The sequence below is a fragment of the Gopherus evgoodei genome, chromosome 9 (genome assembly GCF_007399415.2).
Source record: "Gopherus evgoodei ecotype Sinaloan lineage chromosome 9, rGopEvg1_v1.p, whole genome shotgun sequence".
NCBI lineage: Eukaryota > Metazoa > Chordata > Testudines > Testudinidae > Gopherus > Gopherus evgoodei.
The window spans coordinates 2,672,024-2,690,166 of record NC_044330.1 but is presented as its reverse complement, the minus strand read 5'-3'; the positions used below and the strand labels follow the sequence as shown (position 1 = coordinate 2,690,166).

General features: G+C 41.9%; 1 protein-coding gene across 1 annotated transcript in view; it reads left to right on the top strand.

The window, feature by feature from the left end:
- The window catches only part of LOC115657585 (IgGFc-binding protein-like), a 168,552-nt gene that overhangs the window by 35,290 nt on the left and 115,119 nt on the right, over positions 1-18,143 (top strand). Inside the window, exons 2-3 of the mRNA XM_030575626.1 lie at positions 15,122-15,295; positions 16,405-16,486. Coding sequence (XP_030431486.1) covers positions 15,122-15,295; positions 16,405-16,486 — 256 coding nt within the window. The remainder of the gene's footprint in view (positions 1-15,121; positions 15,296-16,404; positions 16,487-18,143) is intronic.

The following is an 18,143-nucleotide window of genomic DNA, read 5'->3' as shown; positions in this document are numbered from 1 at the left end:
GTAGAGGGACTACAGAGAGGAGGTACCAGGCAGGTTTAGTCTGTTTCAGCAGAGCTCACCCAACTTCAGAGATGAACTTGAAATTCAAAGCAAAACTCAGGAGTCATGAAACAGCAGAGCAAAGCCAGACTTGCTGAAACTACTGCAGCTCCACGCAGAATGAACCCCTTGTCCCTCTCACTTACACCAAAGTAAATCAAGAGCAACTTGCCTAAATTCTGTGGTATTACACCAACACATAAACGGTGTAAGATCAGAATCAGGCCCTTTGTGATAATCAATACACTGTTAGGGTGACCATATTTTCCCAAAGGAAAACAGGAAACACCACGGGGCCGATCTGAGGCCCTGCTTCCCCCCTGTGCACGGGACTGGCCTGAGCCCTCCCTGCCTCCCACCCACACAGAGCCAGCCTGAACCCTTTCTGCCTTCTGTCCACTTGGGGCTGTCCTGAGGTCCCTCTCCCTCCAGCACGTGGGGCCAGCCTGAGGCCCCTCTTTCCCTTGCACACATGGGGCTGGCCCACAACCCTCTGCTGCCCCACCTTGTGGGGCTGGCCCCACCTGAGCCACTCTCCTGAGCCCTCCCTCCCACACAGGGCTGGCATTGCTGCTTCCCGCGCCACACACACACTCCTCTGTACCCCGCTACAAGTCACATCCTACTTTTTTGGCAAAACTCTGCATTTGTCCAGTTCGCTCTTGCCATCAGTTGACAAGAGCAAATGGGACAAATGCACAGTTTTGCCAAAAAAGTCAGGAAGGCTGGGACAGGGCTTAAAAAAGAGACTGTCCTGGCCAAAACAGGACATATGGTCACCCTAACACTGCACCACACATCCTTTAATACAAATTGACTTTACAAACTCTTTGAAGGAGAAAAAAACCCCACAGTCTTTGATTTTAAAGTGCAATTGTGATTAAAGAAGTGACTGTGCTCAAAAGTTTTGCTACCTATGTATATTCAGTATCCCATCTACTTATCTGAATGACCAAAAATAATTATTACTGCTTTTCTCTCCTGTCAGCTCTGCACAAGCCAAGACAGCTACAAGAGAGAGAGCTAACTTCTATTGTGCTTCACATAGCTTCATCAGAATTGGTAAATTCCCATCAGAAAAATCTTTATTGCTAGCTAGTCAGAAAAAAAATCCAGCCTGACTTTCCAATCTCAGCTTGAGTTTGGAGAGCTGAGAGTTAGGGAAAAATCTTGTGTACTCATAAATTGAGCACGTTTGTTCTACAAGTCCGTGAGAGACAGTGATCAGAAACTCCCAAGTTCCCTCATTCACGGAAACCCTTGTCAGAGCAGAGCCTCACTTTATCTTTGCTGAGCAACAACAAACATTTTATTCCATAGCAACAACATTTTACACCTCTTTATGTTTTCCTTTGCCTGCCAACATGTGTCTATTCCACAGGGCAAAGGCCGAGCTGGTGGCACCACTATCTTATCTAAATATGATGATAATGGATTTATGAGCACTGCAGATTTATGTAATATCTAGTGCATGATTGTTCAAGCCCTCACTAAGGGTCACATCCAGTAGGATCTCAGGGAGCCGAGATCTTCAAAGGATCAGGCCCTAGATGTGGTGATGCCCTTTTCATACATGACAGCAATCAAGGCAAAGAGGAGAGAAAATGTTTAGGACAATTAACAGAAGACCCCTAAATAGAATTTACAGATATGGCATGCTGGATGCCAGTAAATTGTTCTCATTGCTGAGAAAGGGGAAGAGTGAGAACATAAGCACGGCCATACTGGGTCAGACTAAAGGTTCATCAAGCCCAGTATCCTGTCCTCTGACAGTGGCAGGTGCCCCAAAGGGAATGAACAGATAGGTTATCATCAAGTGATCCATGCCCTGTCACCCAATTCCCGGCTTCTGGCAAACAGGCTAGGGACACCACCCCTGCCTCCCTGCTAATAGCCATTGATGGACTCATTCTCCATGAACGTATCTAGCTCCCTTTGGAACCCCGTTATAGTATTGGCCTTCACAACACCCTCTGGGAAGGAGTTCCAGACGTTGACAATGTGTTGCGTGAAAAAATACTTTCTTGTGTTTGTTTTAAACCTGCTACCTATTAATTTCATTTGGTGGCCCCTTGTTTTTGTATTATGAGAAGAAATAAATAACACTTCCGTATTAACTTGCTCTATACCACTCATGATTTTATAGACCTCTATCATATCCCCCTTTAGTCGCCTCTTTTCCAAGCTGAAAGGTCCCAGTCTTATTAATCTCTCCTCACACAGAAGCTGTTTTATACCCCTAATCATTTTTGTTGCTCTTTTCTGAACCTTTTCCAATTCCAATATATCTTTTTTGAGATGGGTCGGCCACATCTGCATGCAGTATTCAAGGTGTGGGCATACCATGGATTTATATAGAAGCAATATGGTATTTTCTGTCTTATTATCTATCCCTTTCTTAATGATTTCCAACATTCTGTTAGCTTTTTTGACTGCCGCTGCACACTGAGTGGATGATTTCAGACAACTATTCACAATGACTCCAAGATCTCTTTCTTTAGTGGTAACAGCTAATGTAGACTCCCTCATTGTATGTGCATAGTTAGGATTATGTTTTCCAATGTGCATTACTTTGCATTTATCAACATTAAATTTCATCTGCCATTTTGTTGCCCAGTCACCCAGTTTTGTGAGATCCTTTTGTAGCTCTTCGCAGTGTGCCTGGGACTTAACTATCTTGAGTAGTTTTGTATCATCTCCAAATTTTGCTATCTCACTGTTTAGTCCTTTTTCCAGAGCATTTATGAATATGTTAAATAGGACTGAGCCCGGTACAGACCCCTGGGGGACACCACTATTTACCTCTTTCCATTCTGAAAACTGACCGTTTATTCCTACCCTTTGTTTCCTACCTTTTAACCATTTACCAATCCATGAGAGAACCTTTCCCCTTATCCCATGACAGCTTATTTTGCTTAAGAGCCTCTGGTGAGGGACCTTGTCAAAGGCTTTCTGAAAATCTAAATACACTGTATCCCCTGGATCCCCCTTGTCCATCTGCTTGTTGACCCCCTCAAAGAATTCTAGTAGATTGGTGAGGCATGATTTCCTTTTACAAAAACCACGTTGACTCTTCTCCAACAAATTATGTTCATCTCTGTGCCTGACAATTTTGTGCTTTACGATAGTTTCAACCAATTTGCCCGGTACTGAAGTTAGGCTTGCTGGCCTGAAGCACTTTATAAAAATTGGCATCACATTAACTATCCTCCAGTCATTTGATACAGAAGCTGATTTAAATGATAGGTTACAGACTACAGTTAGTAGTCCTGCAATTTCACATTTGAGTTCCTTCAGAACTCTTGGGTGAATACCATCAAGTCCTGAAGACTTATTACTGTTTAGTTTATCAATTTGTTCCAAAACCTCCTCTAATGACGCCTCAATTTGGAACAGTTCCTCAGATCAGTCACCCAAAAAGAATGGGTCAGGTTTGGGAATCCCCCTTACATCCTCAACAGTGAAGACTGATGCAAAGTATTCATTTAGTTTCTTCGCAATGGCCTTATCGTCTTTGAGTGCTCCTTTAGCATCTCCATTGTCCAGTGGCCCCACTGGTTGCTTAGCAGGCTTTCTGCTTCTGATGTATTTGAAAAAAAATTCGCTATTACTATTGGAGTCTTTGGCTAGCTGTTCTTCAAATTCTTTTTTGGTCTTTCTAATTATATTTTTACACTTCATTTGCCAGACTTTATGCTCTTTTCCATTTTCCTCAGTAGGATTTATCTTCCACTTTTTAAAGGATGCTTTTTTCCCTCTCACTGCTTCTTTTACTTAGTTGTTTTAACTACGGTGGCTCTCTTTTGGTTCTCTTACTATGTTTTTTAAACTGAGGTCTACATGTAAGTTGAGCCTTTATTATGGTGTCTTTAAAAAATTTCCAAGCAGCTTGCAGGGATTTTATTTTTGGTACTGTACCTTTTAATTTCTGTTTCACTAACCTCATTTTTGTGTAATTCCCCTTTCTGAAATTAAATGCTACATCGTTGGGCCGCTGTGGAGTTTTCCCAGCCACAGGGATGTTAAATTTAATTATATTATGGTCTCTATTACCAAGAGGTCCAGCTATATTCACCTCTTGGACCTAATCCTGTGCTCCACTTAGGACAAAATCAAGAATTGCCTCTCTTCTTTTGGGTTCCAGGACTAGCTGCTCCAAGAAGCAGTCATTTAAGGTGTCAAGAAACTTTATCTGTGCATCTCGTCCTGAGGTGATATGTACCCAGTCAATATGGGGATAGTTGAAATCCCCCATTATTACTACGGAGTTTTTTATTTTAATAGCCTATCTAATCTTCCTGAGCATTTCAGAGTCACTAACACAATCCTGGTCAGGTGGTCTGTAATATAGCCCTACTGCTATATTCTTATTTTTTCAAAGCATGGAATTACTATCCATAGAGATTCTATAGTACAATTTAGTTCATTTAAGATTTTTATTTAATTTGATTCCATGTTTTCTTTCACATATAGTGCCTTTCTCCCACCAGCACCACCACTCTACTTCACCCATCTTCTTATTTAGACTTTTAGCATTGGTATATAAGAATTTTAAAAACTTGTCATTTTTTGGCTGTCCCTTATTGCATGACATAGTTGAATGGGACTTTTTTTCATTTGACTGTTTCTCATCAGTTCCTGCCTGTATTTTATCATTTTCCATCATCTCCTCCTTATTAGGACATAGGGCAGGGGTGGGCAAACTTTTTGACCCGAGGGCCACATTGGGGTGTGAAACTGTATGGAAGGCCTGGTAGGAAAGGATGTGCCCCCCAAACAGCCTGGCCCCTGCCCCCTATCCAACCCTTCCCACTTTCCGCCCTCTGATTGCCCCCCTCAGAGGCCCCCACCCATCCAACCCCCCCCCCCCGCTCATTGTCCCCTGACCTTCCCCTCCAGGGAACCCTGCCCCAACCGCCCTCCGGAACCCCAGCCCCTATCCACCCCACCCCGTCCCCTGGCTGCCCCGATCCCTATCCACACACCCATCCCTGACAGGCCCCCCATGACCCCACCCCCTATCCAATCCCCGCCATTCCTCATCCCCTGCCCCCCTCAAACTTCTGCCTCATCCAACCACCCCCTGCTCCTTGTCCCCTGACTGCCCCCCAGGACCTCCATCCCCCAGGCCTTGGCCCCCCGTACCATGCTGCTCAGAGCAGCATGTCTGGAGCCACGCTGCCCAGCTGGAGTGCGCAGCCCCGCCACCCAGAGTGCTGACCACATGGCTGTGGGAGAGGGGGAACAGTAGAGGAGGGGTCGGGGACTAACCTCCCCGGCCACGAGCTCAGGGGCTGGGCAGGATGGTCCTGCGGGCTGGATGTAGCCCATGGGCCTTAGTTTGCCCACCTATGACATAGGGAATCTCCATTTATAGATTTATAGATCCCTAAGGGATGTCCGAACCACATGCTCCTTCGCCCCTGTTGGCTTTCCCCCAGCCCTTAGTTTAAAAACTGTTCTACGACCTTTTTAATTTTAAGCATCAGCAATCTGGTTCCATTTGGGTTTAGGTGGAGCCCATCCTTCCTGTATAGACTCCCCCTTTCCCAAAAGCTTCCCACAATACGTAATTGTTATCTAAATGAAAACAGATAAGATGACAGTGAGTTTTGCCTGTCTCCTCAAATTGCATTAGTTTAATGAAATTAGTTTTAAAAGCAATTTAGCTAAAAAAGTGCAAACCCTTGTCTGGACGTACTTATATGGATTTCAAACTGGATATATGAACTTAGTTTGCACCTGTAGATTTACAGAGAAATCAACCTTAAACTGATAAGAACATCCACACAGGGTTTTGCAATTTCTCTAAATCAGTTTAAAAATACACCTTCAGTTAAGCTTGCTCAGCTTTGCGTTTAGACCAAGCATTGGATTGGACAGTGTCCTGGTATATGTATATGCTGTGAATATAAAACTACCCCATCAGAATGGTAGCATTTTACATAACCTTTGTATCCTCTCTGCAATGTGCCAGCCAGCACAGAACCAGGTTCCACTGGTTTCACTACCAGTTTGACCCAGATTTCAACTTGTTGCCGAGAAACTTCATAAACCATTGCTAATCTCCTGAGTCATCCAGTGTCCCCACTATACCACTGGTTTTAGAGATATCATGTTTGGATACCATTATCACAGTTCAATGCATTTACCATTCATCAGTGAGAACTCACACTGAAGAAAATTAAAGACACAGAATTAGGTATTGGATACCATTATCAATTTTCACAGCCATTTAAAGTGTATGATAAAGTGTTAATGCATTAAAAGCATTTACTAGGATGAATAGATTAGATCTTATGTTTATTGCCTTTATTATTTGATTTTTTATTACCAGGGCCAGTTGTTTTATGCTAGTTTTTTAATTGCTCTATTTCTTTACAGGGCCTGTTTGGTGAGAAAAAAAATCCTATGAATTTTTCACATTAAGCAACAAACAATGATGTTGTATAAGCAGATGTATTCAAGAGCTATTTGTATGTATAAATAATCCTGTTTACTTAACTCTCCATAGTCCTAACTTTAACTAAAGGGTTAAACTAAAATAGCACTAGATTGTAAAAATTTCAGCATAATGAGATGGACAGCCCCAAGCAAATTAGACAGAACCATCTCATATGTCACTTGTGGAATGGAAAAATATACTGTATGTAGACTTGGTCAAAAAGTGCCATAAATTCTCCGCAAAAGTTTTCCAATACACCTCTACCTTGATATAAGGCTGTCCTTGGGAGCCAAAAAATCTTACAACGTTATAAGTGAAACCGTGTTATATTGAACTTGCTTTGATCCAGTGGAGTGCGCAGCCCCACCCCCCCCAGAGCACTGCTTTACCACGTGTTCTATCGGGTGGCGTTATAGCGAGGTAGCGGTGTACAATGAAAATGGGCTCACGTGGCACAAGTGCTGCCTAGGCCTCATGTTGACCCTCTGTACAACGTAAATTTCACCCAGAAAAAAATATGGAACCCCTCAAATTACAGAGTCACTCTTCTGACTCCAACCAGAGATGAGATTGATATATTTCTATGTAGCCTCTATCTCTTTATTCATTGTAAGGCCCTGGAACAGCTGCAACAGATGCAGAATAAAACAAAGTTATAAAATCTGCTGCAAGCAGAGGAGCTCACATCTCCTTTGGTGCAGTTGATTGGGGAAATCTGTTTGAATTCAATACAGGGCAACTGGCCCCTTTGTGCACCCCCATTGTTATAAGTGGTGTGTACTCTGTCACCATTTTGGAGGAAAGGGGAATTTGTAATATAGGCTGCAGATGGTCTGAACTCTGTTGTCTGGATTAAAAAACCCAACCCCAGCATGAGTTGTACTAAGTAATCATTCAGGGTAAAATTCACCCTGTGCAGAGGGCCAAGCACACAAGGTCCAGACACCACTTAAGTCCCTAGTTTGAGGTATAAGTGAGAAGTAAGTAGTTGATAGGCCTTTGTGCTGGCCCTCTGCAGTGGGGTGAATTTCAATTTCAGTTAGAGTGACCAGATGTCCCGATTTTATAGGGAAAGTCCCGATATTTGGGGCTTTTTCCTATATAGGCCCATTGTACATTGGTACACAGATTCATGCCTAACTGAAATGTAGTCACCTCTACATTCCAGGGCAGAATCTGCTTACCCTTGCTGTGTTCTCTCCATTTCTTTGGAGCCGTCTTCCTTATTACTTATTATATAAAATATCTTCTACTGAGACGGGGAAGAGGAAATAATTTCCTGTTTAGTAAAAGTACAAAGTCTGAATCACTTTAGCCATTGGGAAATAACTACACAGGGAAAATGGTCAAAAATGAAAGGTCAGGATTTCTCACCCACCCTCCGTGTAACCTTTCTACACTGTATATGTCCTAGTTTTCCATCCAGTACAGAAAACACTTTACAAGTTCTGGCAGACAGACACTTGTCAAACTCAAAGCTACAAAGAGATTACCCTGCAGACTCCACTTCAGCAAATGCTGCCAAGAGATAATAAGGGGAGAGACCAGGAGTCAGAGGACATGGCCTGTATGATTCATCATGCATCACCCATGTGGAGATTATTCACACAGCTCCATGTAAACGTTATTCATGCTATTGGCCCCAGTTTAGGTTGTCACAGTCTCAGGGCAATTGCACCTGTTTTCTCCCTCCGTGGTCCCTTGAAGTCATCATAGAATCATAGAATCAAAGAATACAAGGGTTGGAAGGGACCTCAGGAGGTCATCTAGTCCAACCCCCTGCTCAAAGCAGGACCAACCCTGACTAAATCATCCCAGCCAGGGCTTTCTCAAGCCAGTTCTTACAACATCTAAGGAAGGAGAGTCCACCATCTCCCTAGGTAACCCATTCCAGTGCTTCACCACCCTCCTAGTGAAAATGTTTTTCCTAATATCCAACCGAAACCTCCTCCACTGCAACTTGAGAACATTACTCCTTGTTCTGTCATCTGCTACCACTGAGAACAGTCTAGATCTATCCTCTTTGGAACCCCCTTCAGGTAGTTGAAAGCAGCTATCAAATCCCCCCTCATTCTTCTCTTCTGCAGACTAAATAAGCCCAGTTCCCTCAGCCTCTCCTCATAAGTCATGTGCCCCAGCCCCCTAATCATTTTTGTTGCCCTCCACTGGACTCTTTCCAATTTTTCCACGTCCTTCTTGTAGTGTGGAGCCCAAGACTGGACACAGTACTCCAGATGAGGCCTCACCAATGTCAAATAGAGGGGAATGAGCACGTCCCTCGATCTGCTGGCAATGCCCCTACTTGTACAGCCCAAAATGCCATTAGCCTTTTTGGCAACAAGGGCACACGGTAGACTCATATCCAGCTTCTTGTCCACTGTAACCCCTAGGTCTTTTTCTGCAGAACTGCTGCCTAGTCATTTGGTCCCTAGTCTGTAGCAGTGCATGAGATTCTTCCGTCCTTAGTGCAGGACTCTGCACTTGTCCTTGTTGAACCTTATCAGATTTTTTTTGGCCCAATCCTCTAATTTGTCTAGGTCACTCTGTTTCCTATCCCTACCCTCCAGCGTATCTACCACTCCTCCCAGTTTAGAGTAATCTGCAAACTTGCTGAGGGCGCAATCCACACCATCCTCCAGATCATTAATGAAGATACTGAACAAAACCAGCCCCAAGACCGACCCTCAGGGCACTCCGCTTGATACCGGCTGCCAACTAAACATGGAGCCATTGATCACGACCCATTGAGCCCGACGATCTAGCCAGCTTTCCATCCACTTTATAGTCCATTCATCCAGCCCATACTTCTTTAACTTGCTAGCAAGAATATTGTGGAAGACCGTATCAAAAGCTTTGCTAAAGTCAAGGAATAACACGGCCACTGCTTTCCCCTCATCCACAGAGCCAGTTATCTCATCATAGAAGGCAATTAGGTTAGTCAGGCATGACTTGCCCTTGGTTAATCCATGCTGACTGTTCCTGATCACTTTCCTCTCCTTTAAGTGCTTCAGAATTGATTCCTTGAGGACCTGATCCATGATTTTTCCAGGGACTCAGGTGAGGCTGACTGGCCTGCAGTTCCCTGGATACCCTGAAAGGTTTCCAGCTCCCAGCCATCACCCCTGACTGGTCTGTAGTTCCCCAAATCCTCTGAAAGGTTTCCAGCTCCCAGCCATCACCTCCTTGGGCATAAACCCACATCTCACTCTTTTCTGATCAGGGATTTTAAGGCTACACAGCTCTCTCCTTACACTGGGATATTCCCAGCAAGCCAGACTGCTAAAAGGCCAGTGCCTACGCTTTGCTTTCTTTCTGAGTATTGCCTGTAGTTATATGTTGCCCCACAGCTCTTTCTAAACAAGCACATTTATTCTTAAGGTAAAAGCATCATAGAGAAAATATTAAAACAACAGAAGTCCCTACATACATACTAAAAAGCTTACCAAAGATCACTCCCAGATCCAACCTAGGGCTCAAAACTTACAACTAAGTTTTCCCCACGGTTACAAGTTCATCCATCTTGGATCCAAAATGTGAACAAAAGCTGGGCAGATCACCCATTTCTTTATACAGTTCAGGCCTTTGATCTTGACTTTCTGTAACAAGTGATCAGCAGACAAAAAGCCTCTCCTCAGGGTATAGGTGGGTTCTTGCACTACTGGAGTTGGATAATTTGCATTTACCTCTTCCTATGGATTCCCCAGGAAATCCACTTAACACTTATTGTTCCAAAATCCATACTTGTCTGGCACATTTTCAATATAGTCGAACTCCCAGGTCTCACATCTCCCCACTAGTAGAGAGGTTGCATATAATCCTGACCAACAATAATAGATAAACTTAATACAGTGTCAACCTTACACTCCTATAATCCTATCCTACTTAAACCTAAAGTCTATGAGGGCAATTTCCTGTAATATCCTTATCTGTCACATAGGCACAGTGGTTTTGAAGCATATGCATGCCATTCCAGGAAGCTGCTGTATTTGATCCAGAAATTTAAGTGTCCATTAGTAAACTGAAAGCTTATGTTCTGGTCTGTAGAATCCAAATTAATGATTGAGAGAAAACCTGATAATTAACAGAAGCCTCATCTGTATACACTAAACATAGAAATTGTAGAGAACTTTCCTCCCATAAATGAAGAGAGAGAAAATGTAGAGGATTATCTCACCATAAAAGGAACAAGTCACCCTTTTTAAAAACATGAACCTGTTTTATCTAGAGCTTGGAACTGAATCAGGATCAGATTGCTTTCTTCGCCAACCCACAGACCTAGAGGGCATGAAAGCAAATGCTATAAAACAAAAAAATCTCTGCTGATGTTGTAATTTGTGTTGTGCTTGCTGACTCCTGAAGAGATTTTTATGATTGACTCCACCCATTGGTCAATATATTCTTCTGTTTTTTGCCCTTCATCCCCTTTTGCTTCCTGATAGTAAAGTTGGTGGATTAATATGTGGAGAGTATCGCACAGAACATTTAATTCTGTCTTCTAGAATGTGGACACTCTGGCACTTACAATGCATTTTAATTTTATTCTGTCTCTCAGTGCCAGATACCAAAGGGTAAGTAGCACAATACTGAGTGTACCTTCATATACCTATTTTGGAAATTTTAAAGGCAAATATTCATTCTGTCCTTTCAAATGACTCTTGTTATTTTAAAAATAATGCAATAATTTCCTTCTATTTAAACTTGTTTTGTGTTGGCTACTGGCCATGACAAAGGTCTGGAACACATCTGGATTGCTCCATGGCACATCTGGAGGGGAGGGACATTGAACAAACTGTCCATAAAATTAACAGTCTCTTTTTGACTGCTGTGAACATTAATCACCTGTCTTTCTAGCTCAATATTTCTAAAACGCCTATCGCCATGGAATCTAATTGCTACACAACAAGTAAAGACAGCACCAAGCGTGCTTTAAATGGCAATATTCTTCCAGCTCGGTCTTGGTCCTGGAGTCCATGGATGGGTGTCTTTGTTTGCTTTGATTTGTCCATCTTCAGTCTTCATCTTTCCGGCTTATCTGTGAGGCAGCCTGCTTCAGGAAGCATCTTCCAGTTACTTTGAGTTTCTTCATTTTCATGCGTCTCAGCTGAAATAGACTAAAATGAATGCCATTATTTGTTCCTATTTCTATGCATGTCATTGCTTAGATTTTGATGGCAGGCAATTTACTGCACATCTGTGATGTATTCACTTGAGGAGAAATTCTCCACCACACTTCAGGCCTGAATGAAGGGGCTTGAAGAAGGGGTACCATTGAGATTGGATGGAGGAAGCAGAATCTTGTCTCCCACTGCCTTTAGAGCACCAGAAGAGTCAGTTCCAAGCTGTTGTTGCAGCCTTAAGGTGTCTGAAGTCCATTTCTGCTTGTTCCACATTCCCACACCTATGCATAGGGTGCACAGCCAATGGAGTTATTAACTGGAGATACAGCTTCCCTGCTGCTGCCCTGCTCCATGCTGGTGCTTGGACCCCAGTTTTGGTTTTGGCCCATCTGTATCATGCACTGCGCTTTATTATTTCTGTAGTGCTGCCAGGTGTGCACGGTGCTTTATAGACAAATTGAAGGACAGGTCCCTACCTGGAGGAGCTTTCGATGTAGTTTAGGGAAAGGGTTGCAAGGGCTGATAAACAAAGGTGGTAGGATGTGTGGGAAAGGTGCAGGAAATGCAAGCATTCTAGCAATGGCCATGAGATATATTCTGGCTATGTGCACATCAAAATGGTAGTATTTTATACCAGTTTGCATAGTGTAAATGATGACACAATGTGCGAGGTAGTGGTGATTCAGCCTGTTTATCTGAACTAAGCCTTATCCAGTTATCCCTCATCCAGACCCCAATCCTTAACCGTGAGTGGGGCACCTGTTCCCTCCCCAGTCAGTGGGGACATAGAGCTGAGTATCTTCCACATAATTAAAATAACTCACCCCATCTCTGACACAGCCTTACTTCCTCATGACAATGAAAAAGTGGAGAAAAGAGAACCTTGTGGCACATATATGAGGGGGGCCTTTGTCTGGCAAACAAACTAAAGCAGTGTATGTGCCAGGAAAGGGCATCTGTTCTCCTGGTGCCATCTCCCAGGAGCACCAAGGGCTCTACCTTTCCCTTTCAATGTGTGTGGTTAAAACAATTGTTTTTTTGAATGTTTTTTAAAAGTCCACAAGGATTTCACTGAGCATTTTCCTTGGCAGGGTCAAGCAAACAGATCTAACCAGTGGCTTTGGAACCTGGGATCCTGGAACAGGTACTTACCTCTCTCTCTCTCTCTCTCTCTCTTTCTTGTATTGTTAATGTCCCATAGAATCATAGGTTTAGAAGGGACTGCAAGGGTCATCTAGTCTCACCTCTGCCAAGATGCAGGATTTGTTGTGGTTAAACCATCCAAGACCGATGGCGATCCAGGCTCCTTTTGAAAACCTCCAGTGAAGGAGCTTCCCCAACCTCTGTGTGCAGTTTGTTCTGTTGTCTTGAGGTTTAATGTATCAGTGTTGCCTAGAAAATATTATCTTTTAATCCCACTGTGTTTCAGCTTACATCACCAGATGTGATTTTAACAACAACTCGAGACCGTTTTGTGACTGGACTCAGCCCTGTAAAGTGAACCAAGGAGCCTGGATAAGAACCAAACATGCCACTCCAACTAGTGGAACAGGTCCAGATGGAGACTACCCCGATGGAAGTAAGAGCTCAATTATAAGCCTGTTGATTTCCGTCTGAATGTGACATCTGCTGGGCTTTTCTTCCTTTCTTTAAAAAACGAGGTTCATTCAGCTTTTAAAAATGTTCCTTCTGCCACTAATTTGCTTTCCTATTGAGACCTGATTTTGCTAAGTGTAAGATTCTCTCACCCTGTCAGTCACAGACAAATTAACCTGCCTTGCCCCATAGTGAGATGGAAGTCTCTGTCAATGCAGCAAAGCAGCAAAAGGCTAGATACATAATGCTGTAGACACCAAGGAGAGTGCAGACTTCACCATGTGTACAAAACATTATTCAAGGGAGGTTTGGTAGCCAGATTATATTCACATCAATTAATGGCAATAAAAGTAACGATTCTATGGCCATCATGGACACTACACATTATTCAGGCTGGCACAGAGTATTACAAAGATTACAAAGACTGAATTGCTAAAAATATACAGTATTTGAAAAGCTGGTCATAGGTTATGTGTGATCAGAAAAGTGAGTTCACATGTAGTCATATCATCAAGAGACATGGCTGCTTGGGATCTATCGCTGTCCATTTATTGTATACAGTGTTGTTGTAGCCGTGTGGGTCCATTTATATCATCAATATGCTATACGATCACTTAAAAGGGATTCAGTCTCCCAGATCGTAACTGCAGCCATGTTACCTAGTGCTATTCCCTTCTCAGAATCACAGGCTGAACAACCTCAAACCTAGTTAGTACTGGGACTAGAATAGACCAGGTCTGAAAATTATCTCTTGGAATGATTTTCTCATGAAAAATGCATGTTTTGTAATTTTTATTTTGATTTTGCTGAAAATTTTCAATTTTCTATCAGAAAAATTAAAATGAAATATTTTATTTTGGGTCAATTCAACCTGAATCAGATGTTTTTGTTTTTTTGAACTGACCTAAAATGTTTAATTTTAAGTCAATTAAAAAAAACCCCTTAACTACATTTCACTACAGTGAACTGTCTTATGAGAGGTGAGGTTCCATCCCCTATTCTCTTCTATGCGCCAGGCTCCCTGGAGGACTACATCTCTCAAAAGGCGATCTGCTGATTTCCATCTGTCCAAGCTGCATAGTGCATCATTGGAATCACATGACTCGATGCATTATGGGAGTTGTAGTCTGGCTGTGGTACCTGGCCAATAAATGTGATGGGGGCCAAAAATACAAGACATATAAAGCAATGTACCATAGGGAAGCGGTTTAGTGTTCAAATGAAGTGTTTAAATTTTATAAATATTTAAATGTTTCAATTCAATCAAAAATGTCAAAATGAAATGTTCCAACATTTTCAAATAGAATTTTTTTGGACTATTTTGTTTCATATAAATTTCAAAATTGCAACTTTTCATCCTGTGTCAGATGAATACAAATGTCGCGATTTCCTGCAGGTTGCAAAATCATAATCAGAGACCTTAATGGAGAAACTAAGTTCTGAAGGAAGGAGTGTTCGGTGGTTGGCACTCTTCCCTCTTAGTCAGAACTAAACCAAGCATGGCATAAAGGGGCACTATGCCATCTTTTAGAAGTGAAATAAAAGGTTTTGACCAAGTGTGGTCATGAAAAATTCCATAGCACTCTTTGTAAGAGATGGGGTGTTTTAGCTCTGGTCTCCAGGTTTGTATTCAGGTCTGGGTAATTGCATTCTGCCTATTAACTGCTAGAAACAGTATTCTCTTTCATTTCTTGTCCTTATTTGTAATGTAGTGTTGCTCTGTGCTGTTAAATAGTGTCCAAAACCCACTCTAGAAATGGTTAACAGTTCACTTTTAAATAATACCTGAGAAAACACAAGGATTTAGCGATTGATTCATTCTTTTCACCCTGCAGATGGCTATTTTATTTACCAAGAGGCCAGTAACCTCGTCCCATTCGACACCGACAGGATTGCGAGTCCTGAAATTGTGGTTTCTGGACAGATATGCATAGACTTCTGGTATCACATGTTTGGGTCAGAGGAGCTGAATGAGCTGAAAGTGATTATTCAGAATGAAGGAGTGGAAGATCTGGTGTGGAGTCAGAAGGGAAACCAGGGTTCTTCTTGGATCTATGGTTTCACCACTGTTACTTTTCTGCCTGAGAGAAGGATAAAGGTAATTATACTAAGAACACACCACTTTGTACAGTATGAAAAGACTGCCAAGTTTTGCCTTGCCCTTGCAAGCTTTAAGGGATTGTGCAAAAAATCAAAGAAATGTTGGTTACACCTTGCGATACAATGATCTTAAACAAAATGTAGTTATATTGCAATTACAGTGTAATTACAGTGCTTTTGGCCCCTCTGACTACCACTACTTCATACCATGTTAACTGTATGGCTGAGAATAACTGAGAACTGCTTGGGCACTATACATACAAAATGATGGGGTCTAAATTAGCTGTTACCACTCAAGAAAGATTTTAGTCACTGTGAGTGGTTCTCTAAAAACATCCACTCAATGTGCAGAAGCAGTCAAAAGAGCTAACAGAATGTTAGGAACCATTAGGAAAAGAATAGAAAAGAAAAGAATAGAAAACAAGACAGAAAATATCATAATGCCTCTATATAAATCCATGGTACAGCCACAACTTGAATACTGTGAGCAGATCTGATTGCCCCATCTCAGAAAAGATGCATTAGAATTGGGAAAGGTACAGAGAAGGATAACTAAAATGATTAGAGGTATGGAACAGCTTCCGAGTGAGAAGAGATTAAAAAAGACAGGGAGGCCAAAACTATAATAGGGTTCAAAAAAGAAAAGTAACTTCATGGAGGACAGGTCCATCAATAGCTATTAACCAGGATGGGCTGGGATGCAACACCATGTTCTGAATATCCTTAGCCTCTGTTTGCCAGAAGCTGGGAATGGACAACAAAGGATGGATCACTTGATAATTGCCTGTGAGTCAAGTTTCAAATGCTGGTTGCTATCTAAGTCTGGCCCTTAGACTTAAGTAGCATCTTAGAAAAGTTTAATAATAATCAGTTTCACTTATCACTAGGAAAAATTGAATTGTAGTGTCTCCTCCAGCCCCTGCTTTAATACACAATGTTTTCCAAGGAAAGTCAGGGAAGCCCCAACTCTCACGAGCCATATAAAATAGAGTAGAAAAAACTCTTAGAAAATACAGTGAAGAGAATGATCCTGCACTGCCTGTGAGGCTGTCCCTTTTCATCTCCCAAATATGTCTGATTCTATGATTCACTTTGCCTCCTGCCTAGGTCATTTTTGAGGCTGTTCGAGGATTAACAGAATATGGGGACACAGCTGTGGACAATGTGGGTGTCAGGAACGGGCCCTGTGGTAAGTCTATCCCTATGTCTCAATGATTCCCATCCCTTTTTTCCACTTGTTTACTGTACCACAGTAGAGAATAAGGACTCTCGAAGATTCAAACCTCATAAAAAGGAAGCCAACAAATCCACAATGAAGCTTATCTAAATGTATTGGGTTTTTCCCTAGTTTTCACCCAAATCGTTCCTCAGCATCTCAATTTTGTTCCAAACAAGCTGCAAGGTTGTCTGAAAATCAGTCCATTTTCATGAAATTCTGCAAATGTAGTTTTGTAATAAAACTCCAAAGCAGATGAATGTCACCTGTCTGGGGTTTCATTGAGCTCTCTATTCAACATGTAATAGTAAAACAAGAGTCAGAACTCTTCCCATAGGAGCTCTGCAAAACACTGCACTGTCACATTACACAGAGAAATAACAATGAATCAGTAGAAATGAAGCACAGCCCAAACCCTCAGATCATAATATTATGGGCTTTGGGGAAATTTGATTCTGAATTGGAATTTGAGGCTGCTCCATATCTTTATAATCTACCGAAACAAAATCCCTATCTGAACACACCTGAACTATGGAATAGTCCTGTTCTCCAAAGTGCTTGTACCCCTCTCAGCTTGGAGTCATCTGCAAATTTTATAAGCCTACTTTTCACTCCATTATCTAAGTCGCTAATGAAAATATTGAATAGTACTGGGGCTAGACTGACCCCTGCAGGACTGCTCTAGATACACCCTCCCAGTATGACAGTGAACTATTGATAATTACTCTTTGGGTACAGATTTTCCAACCAGTTGTGCACCTATTTTATAATAATCTTATCCAAAATTTTATGTATGCATGGAGCTTTGAAAATATATAACGCTGTATAATCTCACTAATGAACACTATTATTACTATAGAAAATATGTGCAAGAAGATATTTCCAGGTCTTAACAGGGCCTGCTTCTCTCCTGTCTGTGATACTTTTTCTATAATGACAATAGAGTGACTCAGATTTACAGTGGCATAAAACTGCAGGGCAGTTGAAGGACTAATTTCTGGGCACGGAAATCCTCAGAATGAATAGTTTTCTTTAAGATCCAATGAGTAGTATTTTAATACTCTTGAGGCTTATTGTTCTTGGACAGAAAGAATCACTTTCTGGTTTCCCCAGGCTGTGCAGCACACCATTCAGCCACTGGATGGAGCACAAATGTAATCTCAAGAGTTAGAACAAAAGCGCTGCTCTCAGTGTTCAGTTTTATGGCTACTAATGAAGACAAAGATCATGCTAATCAATAACACCAATGAAAAAAAAATTCTCCAAACATTTTTGATAGAAAACACCTATTGGACTAAATGGAAATTTTTGTGGGAAAACATAATTTTCATTGAATATTTTTCATGCAAAAAAATCAATTTCCCACTCAGCTGTACTAACTAGCCAGGGAGTTTTATTTTTAATTTTCATTTTTTTAATGATATTTTTTTCACTTTACATCTTTAGGGACAACATTTTTAGACCCAGATTCTCCTCTTCTTTCTGGACCAGCAAAACAAAATAACCTTAAAGCTAGAATAGAGGGATCTGCTGGTGGTGCAAAGTCTGTGTAACAGTTCCTAACTGACCCTTCCCTCTCTGCGACTGGTGTAGGAGGCATTGTTAGAGGAATAAGGTGTGGCCAGGCTCA